The 18733-nt window shown below is 40.6% G+C and overlaps 1 protein-coding gene across 5 annotated transcripts in view; it reads right to left on the bottom strand.

Annotated features, from left to right (window-relative positions):
- The window catches only part of UGGT1 (UDP-glucose glycoprotein glucosyltransferase 1), a 111350-nt gene extending 96688 nt beyond the window's left edge, over positions 1-14662 (bottom strand). The window contains exons 1-5 of one of the 5 annotated variants that reach the window (XM_071216499.1): positions 14437-14655; positions 10636-10757; positions 5066-5201; positions 1740-1807; positions 930-1012 (exon numbers count right to left, since the gene is read on the bottom strand). Coding sequence is in view for 3 of the 5 variants with exons in the window: in XM_004457804.3 (XP_004457861.1) it covers positions 930-1012; positions 5066-5187 (205 nt within the window). In the remaining 2 variants the exon portion in view is untranslated. Of the gene's footprint in view, positions 1-929; positions 1013-1739; positions 1808-5065; positions 5202-10635; positions 10758-14436 lie in introns of all 5 variants that reach the window. The other 4 variants (XM_071216498.1, XM_004457804.3, XM_004457806.5 and 1 more) reach the window with 4 other exon arrangements.
- Positions 14663-18733: the final 4071 nt, after the last annotated feature.

The raw sequence follows: 18733 nt of genomic DNA, 5'->3' as shown, positions 1-18733 counted from the left end.
CAGAAACTGTAACAGGATGAAATAGTACATCATATTTTGATACATTTAAGTTGTAGGTGGCTGCCAGAGAAAATGGGAAAACATTCTGGACAGCAGTAATTTATCAATATAGCTAATTTAACTGATAATAGATCAGCTGTAATTAGTTTGTAACAAAAGAGTGAATGAAACCAGCTACTTATTAATTGATTTAAAATGAAAGTTTACTTCCACGAAGTCATTTACCACTTTAAAAAAAGAACACAAAAGAGCAAAAACATAAGGAAAATATATTTAAGGTAGTATATATAGCAAAAGTTATAACCTGCTTCAAAAGTAATTATTTGGGGGAAGCAGATTTGGCTCAACTGATAAGCATCCTCCTACTATACAGGAGGTCCAGGGTTCAAACCCAGGGTCTCCTGACCCATGTGGCAAGCTCGCCCATGAGCAGTGCTGATGCACACAAGGAGTGCCGTGCCACACAGGGGTGTTCCCCGCGTAGGGGAGCCCCACATGCAAACAGTGTGCTCCACAAGGAGAGCTGCTCCACGTGAAAAAAGTGCAGCCTGCCCAGAAGTGGCGCCACACACACGGAAAGCTGACACAGCAAGATGACGCAACAAAAAGAGACACAGATTCCCGGTGCCAGTGACGAGAATGCAAGCAGACACAGAAGAACACACAGCAAATGGACACACAGAGCAGATGGGGTGGGGGTGGGGCAGAAGTAAATTTTTAAAATTTAAAAATCTTTTTTAAAAAAAGCCTTATCTTTAAAAAAATTTTTCATTTAAAAATACTTATTTGGATTTTGTCAGATCTCTTGGCTACCATGACAATGCTAGGCATTTAAGATGACAATGTTTTCCCTTAACTGCCATGCCACACACTACCCCAAAAACCATTTTTTTCTAAAGATACCAAAGAAACATTTGCTTCAATTTTACCGTGATGATCTGATGATCCAATATTTTGACTGGCTTCTACAAAATTCCAAAATTTCTCTTGACTGTCTTCTGCTAAAAACTCACTGGCAGAAAAGGGAGAAATGTCAGAAACAAAAAAACTTAATAAAATCTTTTAAGATTTTTACTAAAGAAAGTAAAATTTCCAAATGTCCATAGTGGGCTTTTAATTTATTATAAGTACATTACATATAAACATGTCATATATAAATAGGTATCTTTAAGATATGCAAGTCTTAATAGTTAATTAGCTATTAACAACTTATTAACTGAACAGCTTAATAGTTAGTTTTAAGAAACATAGAATAAAAAAAATGTCACAACAGGGAAGTCCCAATATAAAGGAAGCTTATGAAACCCAATTAATAAAAATGTTGCCTGGGAGTCAAAGCAGAACAAGGAACTGATAATTCTATTACTAGTTCTGCTCACTTAATTTCTGAAAGATCTTAGAAAGGTCAAAAATGTCTTGCCGAACATCATGCCACAGGAAAACATGAAGCCTGGAAAATTTCTGAGTGACTCAAGACAGTATGTTGTGATCTGTTTTAATTTAATTAAGTTTTAGAATTTAATGCCATCTTTTTATTACTTGACTTTACACCACTGACCTAAAATAATTGCCACCCTAAATTTCTCTTCGTTCAAGAGCCTAAAATCCCTACAAGAAAATACATGTACTAATTGAATGATTAAAGTGAACTGGTTATCTTTTCCTCTAAGCCATTATACTAATGCAGTAGTGATCTTTCACTGTCTTAAAGCAAACTACAGATCTGAATCTCAGCTTACCTAGCCAAAGGAAGACATTCCCATTACTTGTCAACACTGGGGTGTACAACTCTCACTCTACTCCACAGCTAGACACAGAAATATGGGAAAAATAAGAAACATTTCCTGGTAATGCACAACTTCTCTCAAAAATAGGTTTCTGAAAATAACCAGTACCATAATGTATTAAATTATTTTGTGCCTCAAGCATGGTATTTTTCTAGGCTTTCTAATAACTGATATAGATACTGTACCAACCTTTTCATAGTTCATAGTCTAAGAAAATAGGCAGTCAGGCAGATACGTTAAGATAAGCAAATTTACACTATTTCGTGAATTAAAGCAGCAGTCACAGATAAGTTAGAGGGCAGGGGAAGGACCAGGGACCCACAGACGGTGCAGTGCTAAGAAGAACAAGGACTCACGGGGGCTAAGACTCTCCTAAATAAAGGCCACACGCACAGAAGTACATGTTTTTCATATAATTACAAGAACACACCTTGAAACATTTTTTATAATCCCACTGCATAAATAAAACTTAAAAGGTTGAAGCTTGCAACAGTCTTAACAAAATTATTAGATCCACTGAATCTATTCAAGGGAGAGGAGAATACAAGGTATTGTTAAAAGGAAACCTTACATTTCTTTAAGTTTTTCTGTTTTTTTGTTTTTTAGCATCTTGTACCTATCCCATTAAGTAAAACCCTACCGTTTTACAGATAAGATTATATGATGTCTAGAATTTGCTTTAAAATACTCTAGGGGGTAGGGGAGGTATTGGACTTGAGTTATCACTAAAACTGGATAATGGGTACAGGGAGAGTGCATTATACCATTCTCTCTACTTATGAGCATTTTTAATGGCATAATAAAAGGTTTTAATCTATGGCGGGGGGAGGGGGGGACCCACAATCCAGAACAGCCTGAATGCCTATCAAAAAGTATAAATCTGGTAATAAATCTGTTTCCTTAGATTTCCAACATTATTACAGGAGATGAGAATTAGCTTTCCTTCTACATAGAACTAGAAGGGAAAGGGAAATTAATATTTAAAGATGGTCTAGTATGTGGCAGGCATTATGTTCAGCATATTTACCCACATCCTCACAACAACCCTGAGTTATGACCATTTTTCAAACAAAGAAAGCACAATTCCAAGAGTTTATTAACTTTCTTTTGGGTACAGAGTTAGTAAATGAAAAAAGGAAGAATATGATTTCAAAGTCTATAGGATTTACCCCTAAATCATGCAGCATTCTTGGGTGATTATAATTTCTAACAGTCAATAAATGACTGTTGATTTCAATTTGAATAAAACATATTTACACAATATTTTTGCTAATACTATAGCTGATCAAAACATATTCAGGCTTTACTTTCATTAGATAAAAACATCAATTCATGGACAACCACAAGGCTATACAACCCCTGCGTAAACATCAGGCCTGATCTAAAAATAAACGCAGGGATATTTTTAGTCCCTAGGGGCTGGCCACAAGAAAGGCCAAAGATCCAGGGTCTCTGCCTGGATCACTGTGTGGAGAAAGATTCTGACCCTTCATTTTGATCTAGAAGGTCAGAGGGCCGCAATCCTTTATCAGGTTCGCCATGGACTTGGAAAGGAAGAATGGCAGCTGCAACTAGCTCTGGAGGTGAAAATGGAGTGGTTTCTGAGTTGCCTAAGGTCCATTACCTTGGAGAGCAACACAAGAGGCCCACAAATAGCGAACCAAAGGGCAAATGACTTGAGATACCAAGAAAAGAAGGGAAGATGTTTATTATCAAGAAGCTGGTGAAGGAAACAATATTCTCTGTCTACTCAGTCATTAAAAAAAACAAGAAAAGGTGAGAAATTGAAGGTTGACAAGTTTAGCATACTTTTTCAAAAGCCCATAGTTATCTGCCATAAGGATCTTATAAGACAGAGCACATAAGCCAAGAAATTTGTTGATATAAACAAAAAGTAAGAGTAATGGCATGTAATCCCGTTAAAAATGTTAAGCAGAATATCAAAAATTAACTCCTAGAGTTAACTGAACAGAATTATTTAAGAAGTGACAATATCTCAATAACTTAGATTTACACCAAGCGAAACATCCAAAATATGATTAGCAAGAACAAAGAAATGTTATTAGAGTCCTGGCTCAAACAGTCTGGGACCTCAAATGACCTTCAGGCACTTCACCCTTACGACTAACCAATTCTGATAACTGAAGAGCTCACACCATTTATCAAATTAGGCACCATGGCATCATTATGTATTACATTCAGTGGGTTTTTTGTTTGTTTGTTTTTTGGCCATTTTATTGCTCAGAAAAGGAAGACACAGAGAAATGAAGGAAGAATGTTTGTTAGGCAGAAAGTCTGCTGTGGGGCTCCTGCGAAGTCAAGACCTGAGCAATCAAGACCAGAAGTGCTCTTAGCAACACATGTGAGGCTCTTGCCAGAGGAGATGCAGCTGTTCATACGTACGATAAAAATAAAACTCTTCATTCGTATTTTCCAGGGATTAAAGGAAAATCGCAAAGGCAACTGAGGTAACCTAGCACAAATATTCTAGTAACCTACTGGTCTCGCACTACCTAGTAAGGCACTTACCACGTGCTTGCTGCTCAACCTACCTACATTTATTCTATGGGAAGATTCTTTCCTGGCTCTATAAAGGGAAGTAAGTTTCTATCTATAAATATATAAAAACTGGTTGCAGAAAGAGGTAACTAGAATTTTGGAATATAAAATTTCCCAAGAAATCATTACTATATTGTATTACATCGATTTTAAAACACTGTCCATTTTAAGATATACCGTTGTCTTATGAACCACTAAGAATGAAAAATACCACCAATTTTAATTTGATTAAAAAATACATCCTGATTTTGTGAATGTTTAACCACAGAATATGAACATCCTAGAACAGACTGAATGTGGTCATTTCCTCAGCTTCCGCCCTGACTTTCCCTCACTTGTCAAGCTCTCTTCTCTTCCTTCTAATAAACATCTCTTTAAAATCCTCTTCAAATAAGTAGAAAATTTCCTTTATGTATAATTCTCTCTTCCCTTATTACCATTAATACTTTACCTGAAAGATAACATCATAATTTAGCCAATTCCATATATTTGTTTAAAGAGTGAACATCTCCAGGAACTAACACGTTCCAGATCTACTGAAAGGCAGACTCTGTGTTACAGTCTGCCTTTGTAAAGCACACAGCACAGTGCCACACTGGAAGATGCTCTTCATAAGAGCTTTTGACGACAATCTCATTCCCTAAAAAGCTCCTGAGTAGTCACTGGCAGAGCCCACACTTTTATTCACACATGTGAAAGAAACAAAAATGTCTGCTTACCTGGCTTCTAACAACAATGGGGTGGAAAACCATTTTGTTGTAAGAGAGGTTGTAATGGCTTTTGAATCTGCCTTTACTGAGGAGAGTAGCCACAATCCAGTGAGTACAATCAGAAGTCCCATTTTATAGTAAACCCCTACAAAGGAAAAAGGAAAAAAAAATTTGCTATAAGGAAATGAAATGTAACTTCTGAAACATAAGGGCATCTAACATCTAAATTGTTCAACAATATTTGCTGACTGACTGACACATAATTAAGGGCAGGTGGTTCACTTCCTTTCATAGAAGTCTATGACACAGAAGCAGAAAAGTCTGTTGGTGGCAGAGCAGGTTGTACACGACCACACTTTATAACGGTGAGAGGAAATAAGACAGAGATAGATGAAAATGTAAATGATGGATCTGAAACAGAAACTCAAAGACAGGTTCTCGAATGAAGAAATATAAGAACTCAGCAGGTCCTCAGAATGACCAACTGCATCCAGGAAACGGAGCCACTGGGGACAGAAGGAAGCGTGGCCACAGGACTCCGGGTCTCCTGGATTCTACACTGTAGCCTTTCCACAGCACTCTGCAAGTCTTAATGCACCGTGTCCGGACACTCTCAGAGATGATCAGATTTTTCATCCCAAAAGAGTTTGCCTAACAGGACCCTGATGAGAATTCCCAAGGGGCTATAAAACATTTAGGGCCACAAATGTCGACATCAAGTTCAGCACCTGTAAATGAGGCCCATGAACTCACTTAGAGTCCCTGCCTCACAGGTCCAGGAACTTCAGCCTCAGAAACATTCTCTGATTGACAGAACAAACATGGCTAATGAAAAGAGAAAACCTTTTAAGAGGCAGGGGACATGTGACCAAGTTCCTGAGTTTGCTACTTACCATAAGCATGTTCCCTAACTGCTGACTCCTGGTGTTTGAGAGACTGTAACACAGGAGTAACAAGAACCATTTGAACCACTTTCAAGGATACAATTCAGTGGTCTCAATTAGATTTACAGTGTTATGCTGCCATCACCACTACCCATTAACAAAACTTTTCAAAGACCCCAAACAGAAACTCTGTACCTTTTACACAGTAATTCCCCATTCCTCCCTCGCCCTGCACCTGGAAACCTTAATGTCTCTATAAATTCGTATATCCTAGGTTATCCCGTATCCACGAGATCATGTGAATTTGTCTTTTTGTGTTTGACTTATTTCACTCAACACATCTTCAAGCTTCATCCATGTTGTAGCATGCATCAGAACTTTGATCCTTTTTATAGCTGAATAATTACAATTGTTCTAATAAAACATTTTATCTTAAGGAAAAAAAACATCTTTTGTATTAGAGACTACTATATCATCCTTACTATGTGGCCTCAAAAATATGCCAGGGAAACATATCTTCTACAGCTAGAGCAAACAATCTTTTTAATCCTCCCGAAAGTTACTAGGTTTCTAAACTGAAGACAGGACATAAGGCACATGTTCGAGTGGTACTATGATCCAGATATGGTTGTGGTTTCACTGAAGGGGCTTAGCTGCAGAACGAAAACTGGACAGACACAGAACGGTGAGGAGACCGGGAACGTGCAAGAGGCCCTGGGGACACACTGGCCCTGGTGTGCAAGTGCTGTGGGCTGAGCCTTGGTGCTGGGTGCTGTCCCCACAAGACCTCACCTAACCCTGGCTGCCTACACAGGCCACAGCTCCTGGAGGGCAGAGCCAGGGCAGCTTTGCTCACCAGCGTGAAAAGTACAGTGCCTGGCCCATAGCAGGGACCCCACAAGGATGATGAACGCACCCAGGGGCCTTATCACCCCCCTTTAAAATAAGATAATGGAAGCTCAGAGAAGCTACGTAACTTGCCCAACTAATAAATGACAATGCTTGGAACCCAAAGCTGGCTGTTTTTAAAATTCTACATTACCACTCTATAGCCCCAGAACCCTCTAGTCTTAGAAAGGGACCAATTCTAATGGTGCAGATGCAGGGTGAGCAAAGTACTTTATTGTGAAAACCAATGCAAGTCCAAGGATTTTCTATGAGCAGAGTCCTCGGGACTCAAGTGGGTGAGTGGGGAACTTAAAGTGGGTTTAAGTTTTTACTTAAAACCAAGGGTACAGCTCTGAAGCCCAGGCCAAAAGAAACCTACCAACTGACCTCACAGAATCCACACTCAGCTTAGTTTAGGAGAGCAGGGATTTTTGTCTGGCACAAGGGAGGCACTCAGTAAATACAGGCTGAATGAAGTAATGAATGGAAAGAAAGATTGTGGCACTAAGATCAAAGATTTAACAAATAGCCTAGGACTAACAGAAGAGTAAAAATGAAAACCCTTAGAGAGTTGATTTACACTTTAAACTTTCCAAACTAATGAAGTATTATGAATCTACACATCTATAAATTACCCAGAGAGCCCCTCGCACTGTCAAAGGAAAAAGAAAAGAACAAGGAAAAAAAAAAGTTCTTGAGGCAAAGTAAAGAACCACTGGGGACAAGAAAAGAGGAAAGCAATAAACTAAAGACGAGCTTTCCCACGCTGACCCCACATTCTTGATTCTATAGGTTTCCTGTGATTCCACAGGAAATGGCTGTCCAGAGAACCGCAGATAAGAACCTTACAGCAGGAGTCTTTTGTTTGAGGATGCCTTCATTTTACAGTGGAATCCTCTATCACTAAGACTCTCTTGGTCCTTAAAAGTTGCTTATAAAGATGAATGAGGGGGAAACAGATGTGGCTGGACCAAGTGGGCTCCGTCTACCACATAGGAGGTCCAGGGTTCGGTGCCCAGGGCCTCCTGGTAAGGGCGAGCTGGCCCACAAGGAGTGCCAGCCCATGCGGGAATGCCACCCTGCAAAGGAGTGCCGCCCTGTGTGGGAATGCTGTCCCGCACAAGAAAGCCACCCTGCGCAGGAGTGCCAGCTGACGCGGAGAACTGGTGCAGCAAGATGATGCAAAAAGAGACAGAGGAGAGAAAATAAAAAGACATATGGGAAGCGGATTTGGCCCAGTGGTTAGGGCATCCATCTACCACATGGGAGGTCCACGGTTCAAACCCCGGGCCTCCTTGACCCATGTGGAGCTGGCCCATGGGCAGTGCTGATGCACGCAAGGAGTGTCCTGCCACATAGGGGTGTCCCCTGTGTAGGGGAGCCCCAAGCGCAAGAAGGGCACCCCGTAAGGAGAGCTGCCCAGCATGAAAGAAAGTGCAGCCTGCTCAGGAATGGCGCTGCACACACGGCGAGTTGAAGCAGCAAGGTGATGCAACAAAAAGAAACACAGATTCCTGTGCCACTGACAACAGCAAAAGCGGACAAAGAAGAACACACAGCAAATGGACACAAAGAACAGACAACTGGGGTGGGGGCAGGTAGGGGAAGGGGAGAGAAATAAATAAATAAATAAATCTTTAAAAAAAAGAAGAAGAAGAAGAAGACATAGTAGAACAGGGAGCAGAGGTGGTGCAAGAGAGTAATCGCCTGTCTTCCAATCTGGAAGGTCCCAAGATCAGTTTCTGAAGCCGCCTAATGAGAATACAAGCAGACACAGAAGAACACACAGCAAATGGACATAGAGAGCAGAAACAGGGGCAAGGGGGGAGAAGTAAATAAAATAAATCTTTGGGAAAAAAAAGGTGAATGAGGAAATCAGATGTGACTCAAGCAGTTAGACACCTGCCTACCACATGGGAGGTCCTGGGTTCGGTTCCCAGTGCCTCCTAAAGAAGAAAAGCAAGACAGCAAGCTGATGCAACAAGATGGTGCAATGAGGAGACACAACGAGAAACACAATGAGAGACACAACAAGCTGGGAGCAGAGGTGGTTCAAGTGATTGGGTGCCTCCCTCCCACATGAAAGGCCCCAGGTTCAGTTCCCAGTGCCTCCTAAAAAGAAGATGAGCAGATATAGAGAGCACACATCAAACAGACACAGAGAGCAGACATGAGCGCAAACATGGCAGTGGGAGGAATAAATAAATAAATAAATCTTTTTTTTAAAAAAAGATGAAGAGTCTGAGATATAACGGCAGTCAGAATCTACAAAGTGACATCGTGTGATCACAGGCATTAACACTTTGAGCATAACAGATAAATAGAAAACAATCTTTAACAAGCTCTAGAACAAACTATATTATCAACTCTGTAAAATCCTCATCATAACCCCACGTCCTTATCTTTAAATTAAAGACACTATCTAAAATAAAATACAAGGAATATTGATTAAAAAAACAATGCTACTGGGGAACAAATGTGGCTCAAGCTGTTGAGCATCTGCTTCCCACATGAGAGGTCCTGGGTTCAGTTCTCGCTGCCTCCTAAAAACAAAAACACAAACAATAAACAAATGAAAAGGGAAGTGGAACTTGGCCCAATGGATAGGGCGTCCGCCTACCATGTGGGAGGTCCGCGGTTCAAACCCAGGGCCTCCTTGACCCATGTGGAGCTGGCCCATGCGCAGTGCTGATGCACGCATGTAGTGCCGTGCCACACAGGGCTGTCCCCTGCGTAGGGGAGCCCCACATGCAAGGAGTACACCCCATAAGGAGAGCCGCCCAGCGCAAAAGAAAGTGCAGCCTGTCTAGGAATGGTGCTGCACACACGGAGAGCTGACACAACAAGATGACGCGACAAAAGGAAACAGATTCCCGGTGCCCCTGATAAGGATAGAAGCAGTCACAGAAGAACATACAGCAAATGGACACAGAGAGCAGACAACTGGGGGTGGGGGTGAAGGGGAGAGAAATAAATGAAAAATAAATCTTTTTAAAAAAATGAAAAAACCAACTTAGGGGAGCCAATGTGTGTTGAGCGTCAGCTTCCCATATATGAGGTTCTGGGTTCAATCCCCAGTCCCAGTACCTAAAAAAAAAAATAGTTATAATAATAATAATGCTACTGCAAATACTTTTCTCTTTTTGGAAAATAAAAGTTCTAAATCATCACCAATGTTTCTTCTGTTTTTGAACTGTCAGTAACAGCTAACAAAAAAAACAAACTTGTAACCTGAGTTTATAAATGGCCATCTGAGTTTCAACATACAAATATAATGACAATAGCAAGAAAAAATATTAGCAAGCATCCTTCCTGAATACTAATGAACTCAAGTAACGTAAGTTAATATAAATTTATGCCTATAAACTGTTTTCTGTGAACCACATAAATTTCACCTAAAAGTAGCTACTGTGCATCTAATATGAAAATGATTAGCATGAAAATGATCACAGGTAACTGCAGAAAAATTCTAATACAATTTCCTCCATAGTGCAATTTATTTCCTTCAAGTAAAAGTGCATTCAAGACCCTGCCCCATCCAAGATGGGCTCTGCCCCTACTGAAGCTTTGAACAACCAGCAAGAACTGGCAAAAAACAACTTTTTCAAAGCTCCCAGAAACAATGAAAGGACTGCACTGAATGAAGAAAAAGCAATAGGATCTCCTGGTCCCCTGGCTGGCCCCTCTCCACTCCTCACTGGTGCAGAGCCAGCCTGCTCCCACTGCGGATCCCTGCTCCTGGTTCCTGAGAAGGCAGAGTAACTCTCGAGCACATACAGGAAGAGTACGAAAGAGTACGTCACTCACAGCTCCCTGGTGGCCTGAGGGCGCTTGTTGTCCAGAATTGCCCAGCGTGAAAAGGTGAGCTCAAGGGGTTGCTGGCTGTAGCTCGAGGAGTGCAGTGCCCCGGGTTGCAAGAAAACTGTTCCCTAGGTAAGAGGGGACATTTTTATCTATGTAAACAGGGGGATTCCTAAGCGGGACACACACACACACACACACACACACACACACACACACACACGAGCATTTCTAAGAAAGGACCAGGGAGGTCCCTATGCTTTGGCCTGGAGCTATTCTCTAAACTCATTGTGCAGATAAGCTCTGAAGGAGAGCACTAGCACAGGGCAATCTGCAAAGACTGGGAAAGGTGTTTTGGTGTTTTATTTCGTTTTTCTTTTTTTTCCTTTGTTTTTAACTCTTGGCAGTTAAGGAGTCATAATACTAGGTAGATATAAGCTTAAGGAACAGACATCAAAGAGCCTAAATTCCAGTAACAATAAGTAAAATATCAAAATGTCCAGGTTTTACAAAAGTTTACAAAACACACAAAAAACAGGAAGTGAAGGAATGGCCCAGGCAAAGAAGATTAAAGCACTAAAAACCACCAATGAGGTTGACATGAACAAGATTTGATACATACAAGATAAATGCTCTAAATAAATGGTCCTAAATATGCTCAAAGAGCTAAAGGAAAACATGGACAAAGAACTAAAGGAGATCAGGAAAATAACAGGTGTCAATAGACAGATGGAAATTATGAAAATGAACCAAACAGAGCTGAAGGCCACGGTAACAGAAATATAAAATTCCCTAGAGGGATTCAACAGCAGATTGGAGCTGGCAGAAGAATCAATCAGTGAACCTTACGATGAAACAAGTGATATCATTCAGTCTGTGAAACAGAAAGAAGGAAGGAAAATAAACAGAGCCTGAGGGACCTGTGGGACACCGTGGACTGTACCAATATTTGCACTGTGGGAGTCCCAGGAGGAGAAGGAAGAAAGAAACAGAGAGAATATCCAAAGAAATAATGGCTGAAAATTTCCCCAATTTAACAAAAGACAGGAATACACACTTCAAATCACTTGACAAACTCCAAATAGGATACACCCAAACAGTCTCACACCATGCCACGTTATAATCAAGTTGCCAAAGATAGAGAGAGATTTCTGAACGCCTGGAGTGAGAAGCGACATGTCACATACAGGGAAGCCTCAATAAAGAGTACGTGCAGATTATTCATCTTCTCACTGAAAGCCATGGAAGCAAGAAAGCAGTGGGATGGCATATTTAAAGTGTTGAAAGCAAAAAATTGCCAACCAAGAATTCTTATCTGGCAAACCTGTCTTTTAAAAATGAGGGGGACCTTAAAACATTGCCAGATAAACAAAAGCTGAGGAAGTTTATCACTACTAAACTAGTGCTACAAGCAATGTTTATGAGAGTTGCTACATAAAGAAATAAAGATCTCCAGTGAGGATAATAATATGAGCAAAAATATGAATGCCAAGACTATAGGATTTCTGGTTTGTAACTCTACTTTTTACTTCCCACAGAATCAAAAAAGCAAATGTATAGAATTTAAATGATAAATCGGTGGTTTTGGACTCATAATGAATAAACGTAATTTATAACAATAACTACATAAAGGTGGGAGGATGGAAAGGTATAGAAATATAGTTTGTGTACACTATTGAAGTTAAATTGAAGGTATCAAAACAAACAAAATTGCTACAGACTTAGGACGTAAAAGTTAAGTCCCATGCTAACTAGAAAGAAAGTATCAGGGAAGCAGATTTGGCCCAATTGTTAGGGCATCCGTCTACCACATGGGAGGTCCAAGGTTCAAACTCAGGGCTTCCTGACCCGTGTGGAGATGGCCCATGTGCAGTGCTGATGTGCACAAGGAGTGCCGTGCCACGCAGGGGTGTCCCCCAGGTAGGGGAGCCCCACGCAAGGAGTGTGCACCATAAGGAGAGCTGCCCAGGGTGAAAAAAGTGCAGCCTGCCCAGGAGTGGCGCCGCACACACGGAGAGCTGACACAGCAAGATGATGCAACAAAAGGAAACACAGATTCCCGGTGCCACTGACAAGAATACAAAGCAGACACAGAACACACAGCAAATGGACACAGAGAGCCGACAACTGTGGGGGGGGTGGGAGGCAGAGAAGGGGAGAGAAATAAATCTTTAAAAAAATAAATTAAAAGAAAGTATCAGAGAATATGCAAACACGTAGAGACAAATTAGAGAACCAATTGTAAGGGGTGGAGTAGGACAGGGGTAATGGGGAGTTAACACATAATGGTAGCAGTTCTCTTTGGAGAAATGGGAAAGTTTTAGTAATGGAAGTGGTTATGGTACAACAATATTGTGAATGTGATTAACCCCACTGAATGTATTCTTGGAAGTGGTTGCGATGGGAAAGTATATGGTGCCACAATTTTTTTTAAAAAAAAGCAACTTAAGAGACAATGACAATTAAAGACAACACATAATCTTGGAAGGGCTCCAGCAAAGGAGGGGGAAATGCTCAAAGGGATATTTACTGGGCCATATGAAAAAAACAGGATATATATCATAAGCTTTACATCGATTTTAAATTTCTTGAACTTGATGAGTGTATTAAGGTGGTTAAATAAATGAAAATCCTTGTTTTTAGGAAATGTACAGCAGAATTAAATGCTCAAGGAGCATAATGTATACAACCTAGACTCAAATGTTCAGAAAATAGATTTATGAATAGATAAGACAGAGAAACAGATCCACGCATGTGTGCACTGATAGGTAAAATCATATGGCAAATGTTGCAAAATGTTAAAATTGGTGGATCTGCATATCTAGGGGTGTAAGGGTGTGGTGGCATTCTCTGTATGGAATTTGTATTGTTTTTGTAACTCTCCTGCAAGTTTGAAGGTATTGAAAATAAAAAGCTTAAAAAAAGAAAAAGGTGCCATGCTACTATGCAAAGCAATGTTTACTTCCTTTAATAAAAATAAGCTTCAGGTAAATTAATCAAAAGCCAGCCAAAAAGAAAGGCTACAATCATCACAAATCCAGTGATATTGTTAAATAACTCTTAGAAAAACCTTGTCAAACACCTGGAAAGGTATTTCCAGGAAAGACAGCTCTTTATATTAAAATCGGCTGTAACTGCCTGCTTCCAAACTACAACTACAGTTAGTGCAGCATAATAAGGGATAAGATCCCAGGACTTCAAATGAACAAAATATGTTCGTTGTGTAATCTGGCAAGAAATGCACACCTATCTAGAGATTTTGGCCCAGGAACAAGAAGAGTTCATATCCATAATTATTGGACAGGCATGCAGATCCTGTTCCTTTGGCAGGTTCTCAAACTAAAAGTGAAACCGGATCATCCAATTTCCAGCCGACAGACCCTAGTATTAAATGAAAACGGCAACCGATATGCACCATCCGGATTCATTTTAGGGAAAAAGAAATCTACGAAATGACCAAGACGTTCTCCAACCAAAGCCCTGTAAACTGCTGCTTCTCAACCTATCTGGGGTCAGGCTTGGTCTGGGTCTAAACTGGTGTGAGCGCACTGCCCTCCCACTGCGCTTTCAAAGCTCCTCAAGGGTAGGGCGAGCCCGCGGTAGAGAGCCCGCTGCCACCCCTGCGGAAGCAATACACTGCGCGGTAACCCGCCGAGAGATAACTCGCGACATTCGCGAGGCGGCGGACTGGGACACCAGCGGGAACACTGAGGCAAGGCAGAAGCGGAGGCTCTAGGCAACCCCGGTCCCTGGCGCCCCAGATCCTCTCCCGGTCCACAAGGCCTCCCCACGCGACCCCCTCGGTACCTGTCACTGGCCGCGCAGCCGCGGCACACTCGCCTCTCGCGGCCCCCTTCCTGCCCACGCCCCGGCCGCGCTTCACCGACGGCGCCTGCGACGACTGCGGGGCGGGGCGGCAGGGCCGAGGCTGCGCCAGTGAGCGGCCGACACGCGCCTTTCCCGCGGCTCCCCTCACCAGCCGGCCTGGCAAAGCAGCGGCCCGGCTGCCGGCCACCCCTTACTTCCGCTTCCTGGAGGCGAGGGCTGGAGGACTTCCGGCCACCGAGTCGCAGCTGAGGAGCCCAGAGCGCCGCGCGGCTGCCATCTTCTCTGCGAGGAGGCCCAGCTTCCGTCTGTCCCACTTCCTCGGGATGTTGGGGTTCCCGCTAGTCCTCACGAGCCTGAGAAGCTCCAAAAAATTAGGAGATGGTGACTCCAGATAATGGCTTCTACTTTTTTTTGCCATTTAGGCTTCTAGGGCGTTCCATAGTCTATTCTTAAGCCCTTCTGTTAAATGCATGGCTGCACAATAAAGGGCAAATTGTCTTCCTGTTTTCCGAGCAACTTCGACTTTGTCCTAAATCTAACGCTTGTTAGCTTCCGTGCCAGGGAAGATTTTTCTAAATTCATAAGCCGACTTAGCTTATCTTCTTTGGTCAGTAATCATGTATTCTACAGAGCTGATTTTGTCCTTTGAATTATTTTTTTAGCAAATACGAACCACTGTTGAAAACTCTTTTTACAACGTATAACTGGGCAGATCATTTAGCCACGCGTAACTGAATAATTCTGGAGGATATGTTTTTAACTATTAAGTCAAAGTCACCTAAAAAAACAAAAACACATAAAAAGTACACAAAAAAAAAACCTGACAATTTTGAATGACTTTTCGTTATATGACGAACAGTCCTTTCCCTGAGAAGGCCAGCTCAACAATTAAAAACACTTCTCTTAACTTGATTGCTGTATGGCTGTATTGTACTTAAGAGTTTTAATAGCTGACTGGGTTTTCTATCCCTTTCTGAAACAAAAGGAGTCAGAAGAATTTTCAGGAATGAAAAGGAGAATTTTAAAATTAATATCTTGAGGGAGCTTTTGTATTAGTAGCTCTCCGTGGTTTCTGCTCCTCTTTAAAGCACTTCAGATGAGGCTTCCTGGAGAAAGGAATTTGCCATGCTACAGTTATTTTTTTTACTCTTTTTTGTCTGATGTTGGTCTTCTGCCATGTAAGACATGATAAACACCATAGTTTATTTAATTGTATGATACACTACTAAGTCATAGGGTAAAGCGTTTAAGAAAGTTGGGTTTCTCTTTTCCACATCTTTGAAAATTAAGTCCTTTCTTATTTGGATAAAAGCAGATTTTTTCATTAGCTTTTTGTTTTGAAATAATTATAAATTCACAAGAAGTTGCAAAGACAGTACAGAGCTCATGTGCATTCTTCACAGTCCCCCCCTCATGACTATATCTTAACAATCTCAAAAACCAGAATTTTAGTTTTATGGTTTGAAATTTTACATCCAAATCTATTATCCATTTTGAGCTCATCTTTGTATACGATGTGAAATTTAAGTCAACTTTTGTTTTTCTTTTTGCACTATTTTTCAGCATCATTTGTTGATAAGACTTTTTTTCTCCATTGAATTTCTTACATGCGTTTGTCAAAAATCATGACTGTGCGTGAGGAGGAGTATATTTTCAAGTTCTGCTCCATTAATCTTTCAGTCTATTCCTCTGCCAATAAAAACAGATTGTTTTTAATTACCAGAAATCATTTACTTTCAGATCTTTCCCAGTACTTTTGATAAGGTATAATATTTCCCTCATAGCAGGATCCACAAACCTGTCCATGCTGCCATTTAACACACTTCTACTAGCAATGGTTGGTTCTTTTCTCTACAGCAGATTTCTCTCCTGACCTCTCCTAAGGGCACGGGTTGGGAGTGCTACAAGACCCAAGAATGAACTGGTACAGTGTCAGAACATGAGCTTTATTGGGACTTAACAGGAGAGAATCTCCCTGGTGGCAGCAGTCGAGAAATAGAAGACAGCGCTCACAAAGAGGCGGGAAACTGAGGGGCAATACATAGGGCCTCAGAGCAAAGACGTTTCATGACAGAGTTTCTGCTAGGGTCACATGAAGACACGCCAGTGGAGTCGGGTGATACTGGAGGGAGTGTAGAGTCTGGAGAAAAGTACAGTCTGTGATACTATCTCTGCCTTATTACCCTACGAGGAGATTTAGTACATTTTAACTTATGTCCCAGGACATGCTGGCAGCTGCGAGACTGGACCCCCACACCTCTGTTAGAAAGTGTACTTACCGTCAGTTGTTCACTGGAAAGATTGCATCCTTTCGGCAGAATATTAGTTTACTTTAAGCCGGATTTAGGTGGTTGCTGAGAAAGAAAACAAGTCATAGATTAGGAAGCTGAACATCATAATAAATTTCTCTTTGACAGTTGTGCAGCTGAGAAAGAAAAAAACCATACAGTGTTAAAGATGGAAAGAACCTTAGAAATAACAATCCTTTAATCTCACTGTAAAGTAAGAAAAAAAGATGCAGGTTTAAAAAAAAATAATTCATAGACTTTATTTTTTAGGTAGTTTTAAATTTACAGGTAAACTGAGCAGATTTCTCCATATAGGTGCACCACACCTGTAACCTGGGGAACACAGTCAAACCTTTTCTTTTTTTCATTTCCCTCCACCCCCCAAGCACCCCTCACTGTGTGCTCTCTGTGTCCATTTGCTGTGCATTCTTCTGTGTCTGCTTGTCTTCTCTTTAGGCAACATGGGGCACTGATCCTGGGACCTTCCAGAGTGGGAGAGAAAACTCAGTCTCTTGAACCCACCCGAGTTCCCTGAGCTGTTAAAGCCTCTTATTGTCTCTCCTCTGTGTCTTGTTTTGTTGCATCATCTTGCCGCGCCCGCTTGCCATGCAGGCCAGCACTCTGCTGGGGCCAGCTCACCTCACAGGCCAGCTTGCCTTCACTTGAGCCACATCCGCTTCCCTCACCTACTGTTAACATCTTAAACATTAGTATAGCATGTTTGTTGCAATTGATGACCCAATTTTGATACATTATTATAAAATATGTAAAATATAACTTACACTAAGGGTTGCTCTTTGTGTTGTACAGTTCTTTGGATTTAGGCAAATGCATGTCATGGACCCACAAGTTTCATAAAGAACAGTTTCACCAACCTAACAGTCACCTGTGTCTCACCTAATCATTCCTTACCACACTAACCCGTGGCAACCACTGATTTGTACTGATTTTTACATGGCAAGACTTTGTTTACTTTATAAGAAACTCCCAAACCGTCTTCCAGTGGATCTATTGACCACCATTAGTAAGTGAGCACTCCTTATGCTCCACGTCCAAATGCTAAAGCATTTGCTATTGTCGGGTTTTGGGTTTTTAATTTAGCAATTCTAATAGGTGTATCGTGGTATCTCACTGTCATTTTAATTCCCTAATGATATATGAAGGTTAGCAACTTTTCATATTTGCCATCTGTATATTTTCTTTGGTGAAGAATCTGTTCAGATCTTTGGCCCATTTTGTAATTGGATTGTTTGTTTTCCTATTGAGCTTTTAGAGGTCTTTGTATAATTTGGATACAAATCATTTTTCAGATGTACTTTGCAAATCCAGTTTGTGGCTTCTATTAACAGTTTTTTGAATAGCGGGCACTTTTTTAAACAAATCAACTTTATTGACATATGTTAATAAAGCATTCAATTCATCTATAGTGTACATCAAAGGTATTTGGTATAATCGCATAGTTATGCATTCATCACTTTAGTCATTATTAGAGCATTTTCATTATTTTTATGAAAATAATAATAAACAGCAGACAAACTAACAAACAAGAAAATTATTCCCCTACCAATCTGTCTTGCCTCTACTGTATTAGCTGGTATTTGTGGTTATTCTTGCACATTTATTTACTTATTTAATAAGCAGTTTTTGAGATACATTCACACATCATATGATCTATCCAAAATGTATAATTATTGGCTTTTAGTATAATCACAATGTTATGCATTTATCACCACAAAAAAATTTAGAACAATTTTATTACTCTAAAAAGAAAAACTCCACACCCCTTACCAGTCGCCTCTCAATCCCTCTATCCCTCCCTAGCCCTACATAAACACTAATATAATTTCATCATTATAAATTGATTTATAATTATATTTTATATATATGGAATCATATAATACATAGTATTTTGTGTCTGGGTTCTTTCACTTGGCATAATGGATTTTTTTTAATCATATTAACATTCTATAATATTATACATTTGTTTA

This window comes from Dasypus novemcinctus, chromosome 7, assembly GCF_030445035.2.
Source record: "Dasypus novemcinctus isolate mDasNov1 chromosome 7, mDasNov1.1.hap2, whole genome shotgun sequence".
Taxonomy (NCBI): Eukaryota; Metazoa; Chordata; class Mammalia; order Cingulata; family Dasypodidae; genus Dasypus; species Dasypus novemcinctus.
This window is presented reverse-complemented; position numbering and strand designations above follow the sequence as displayed.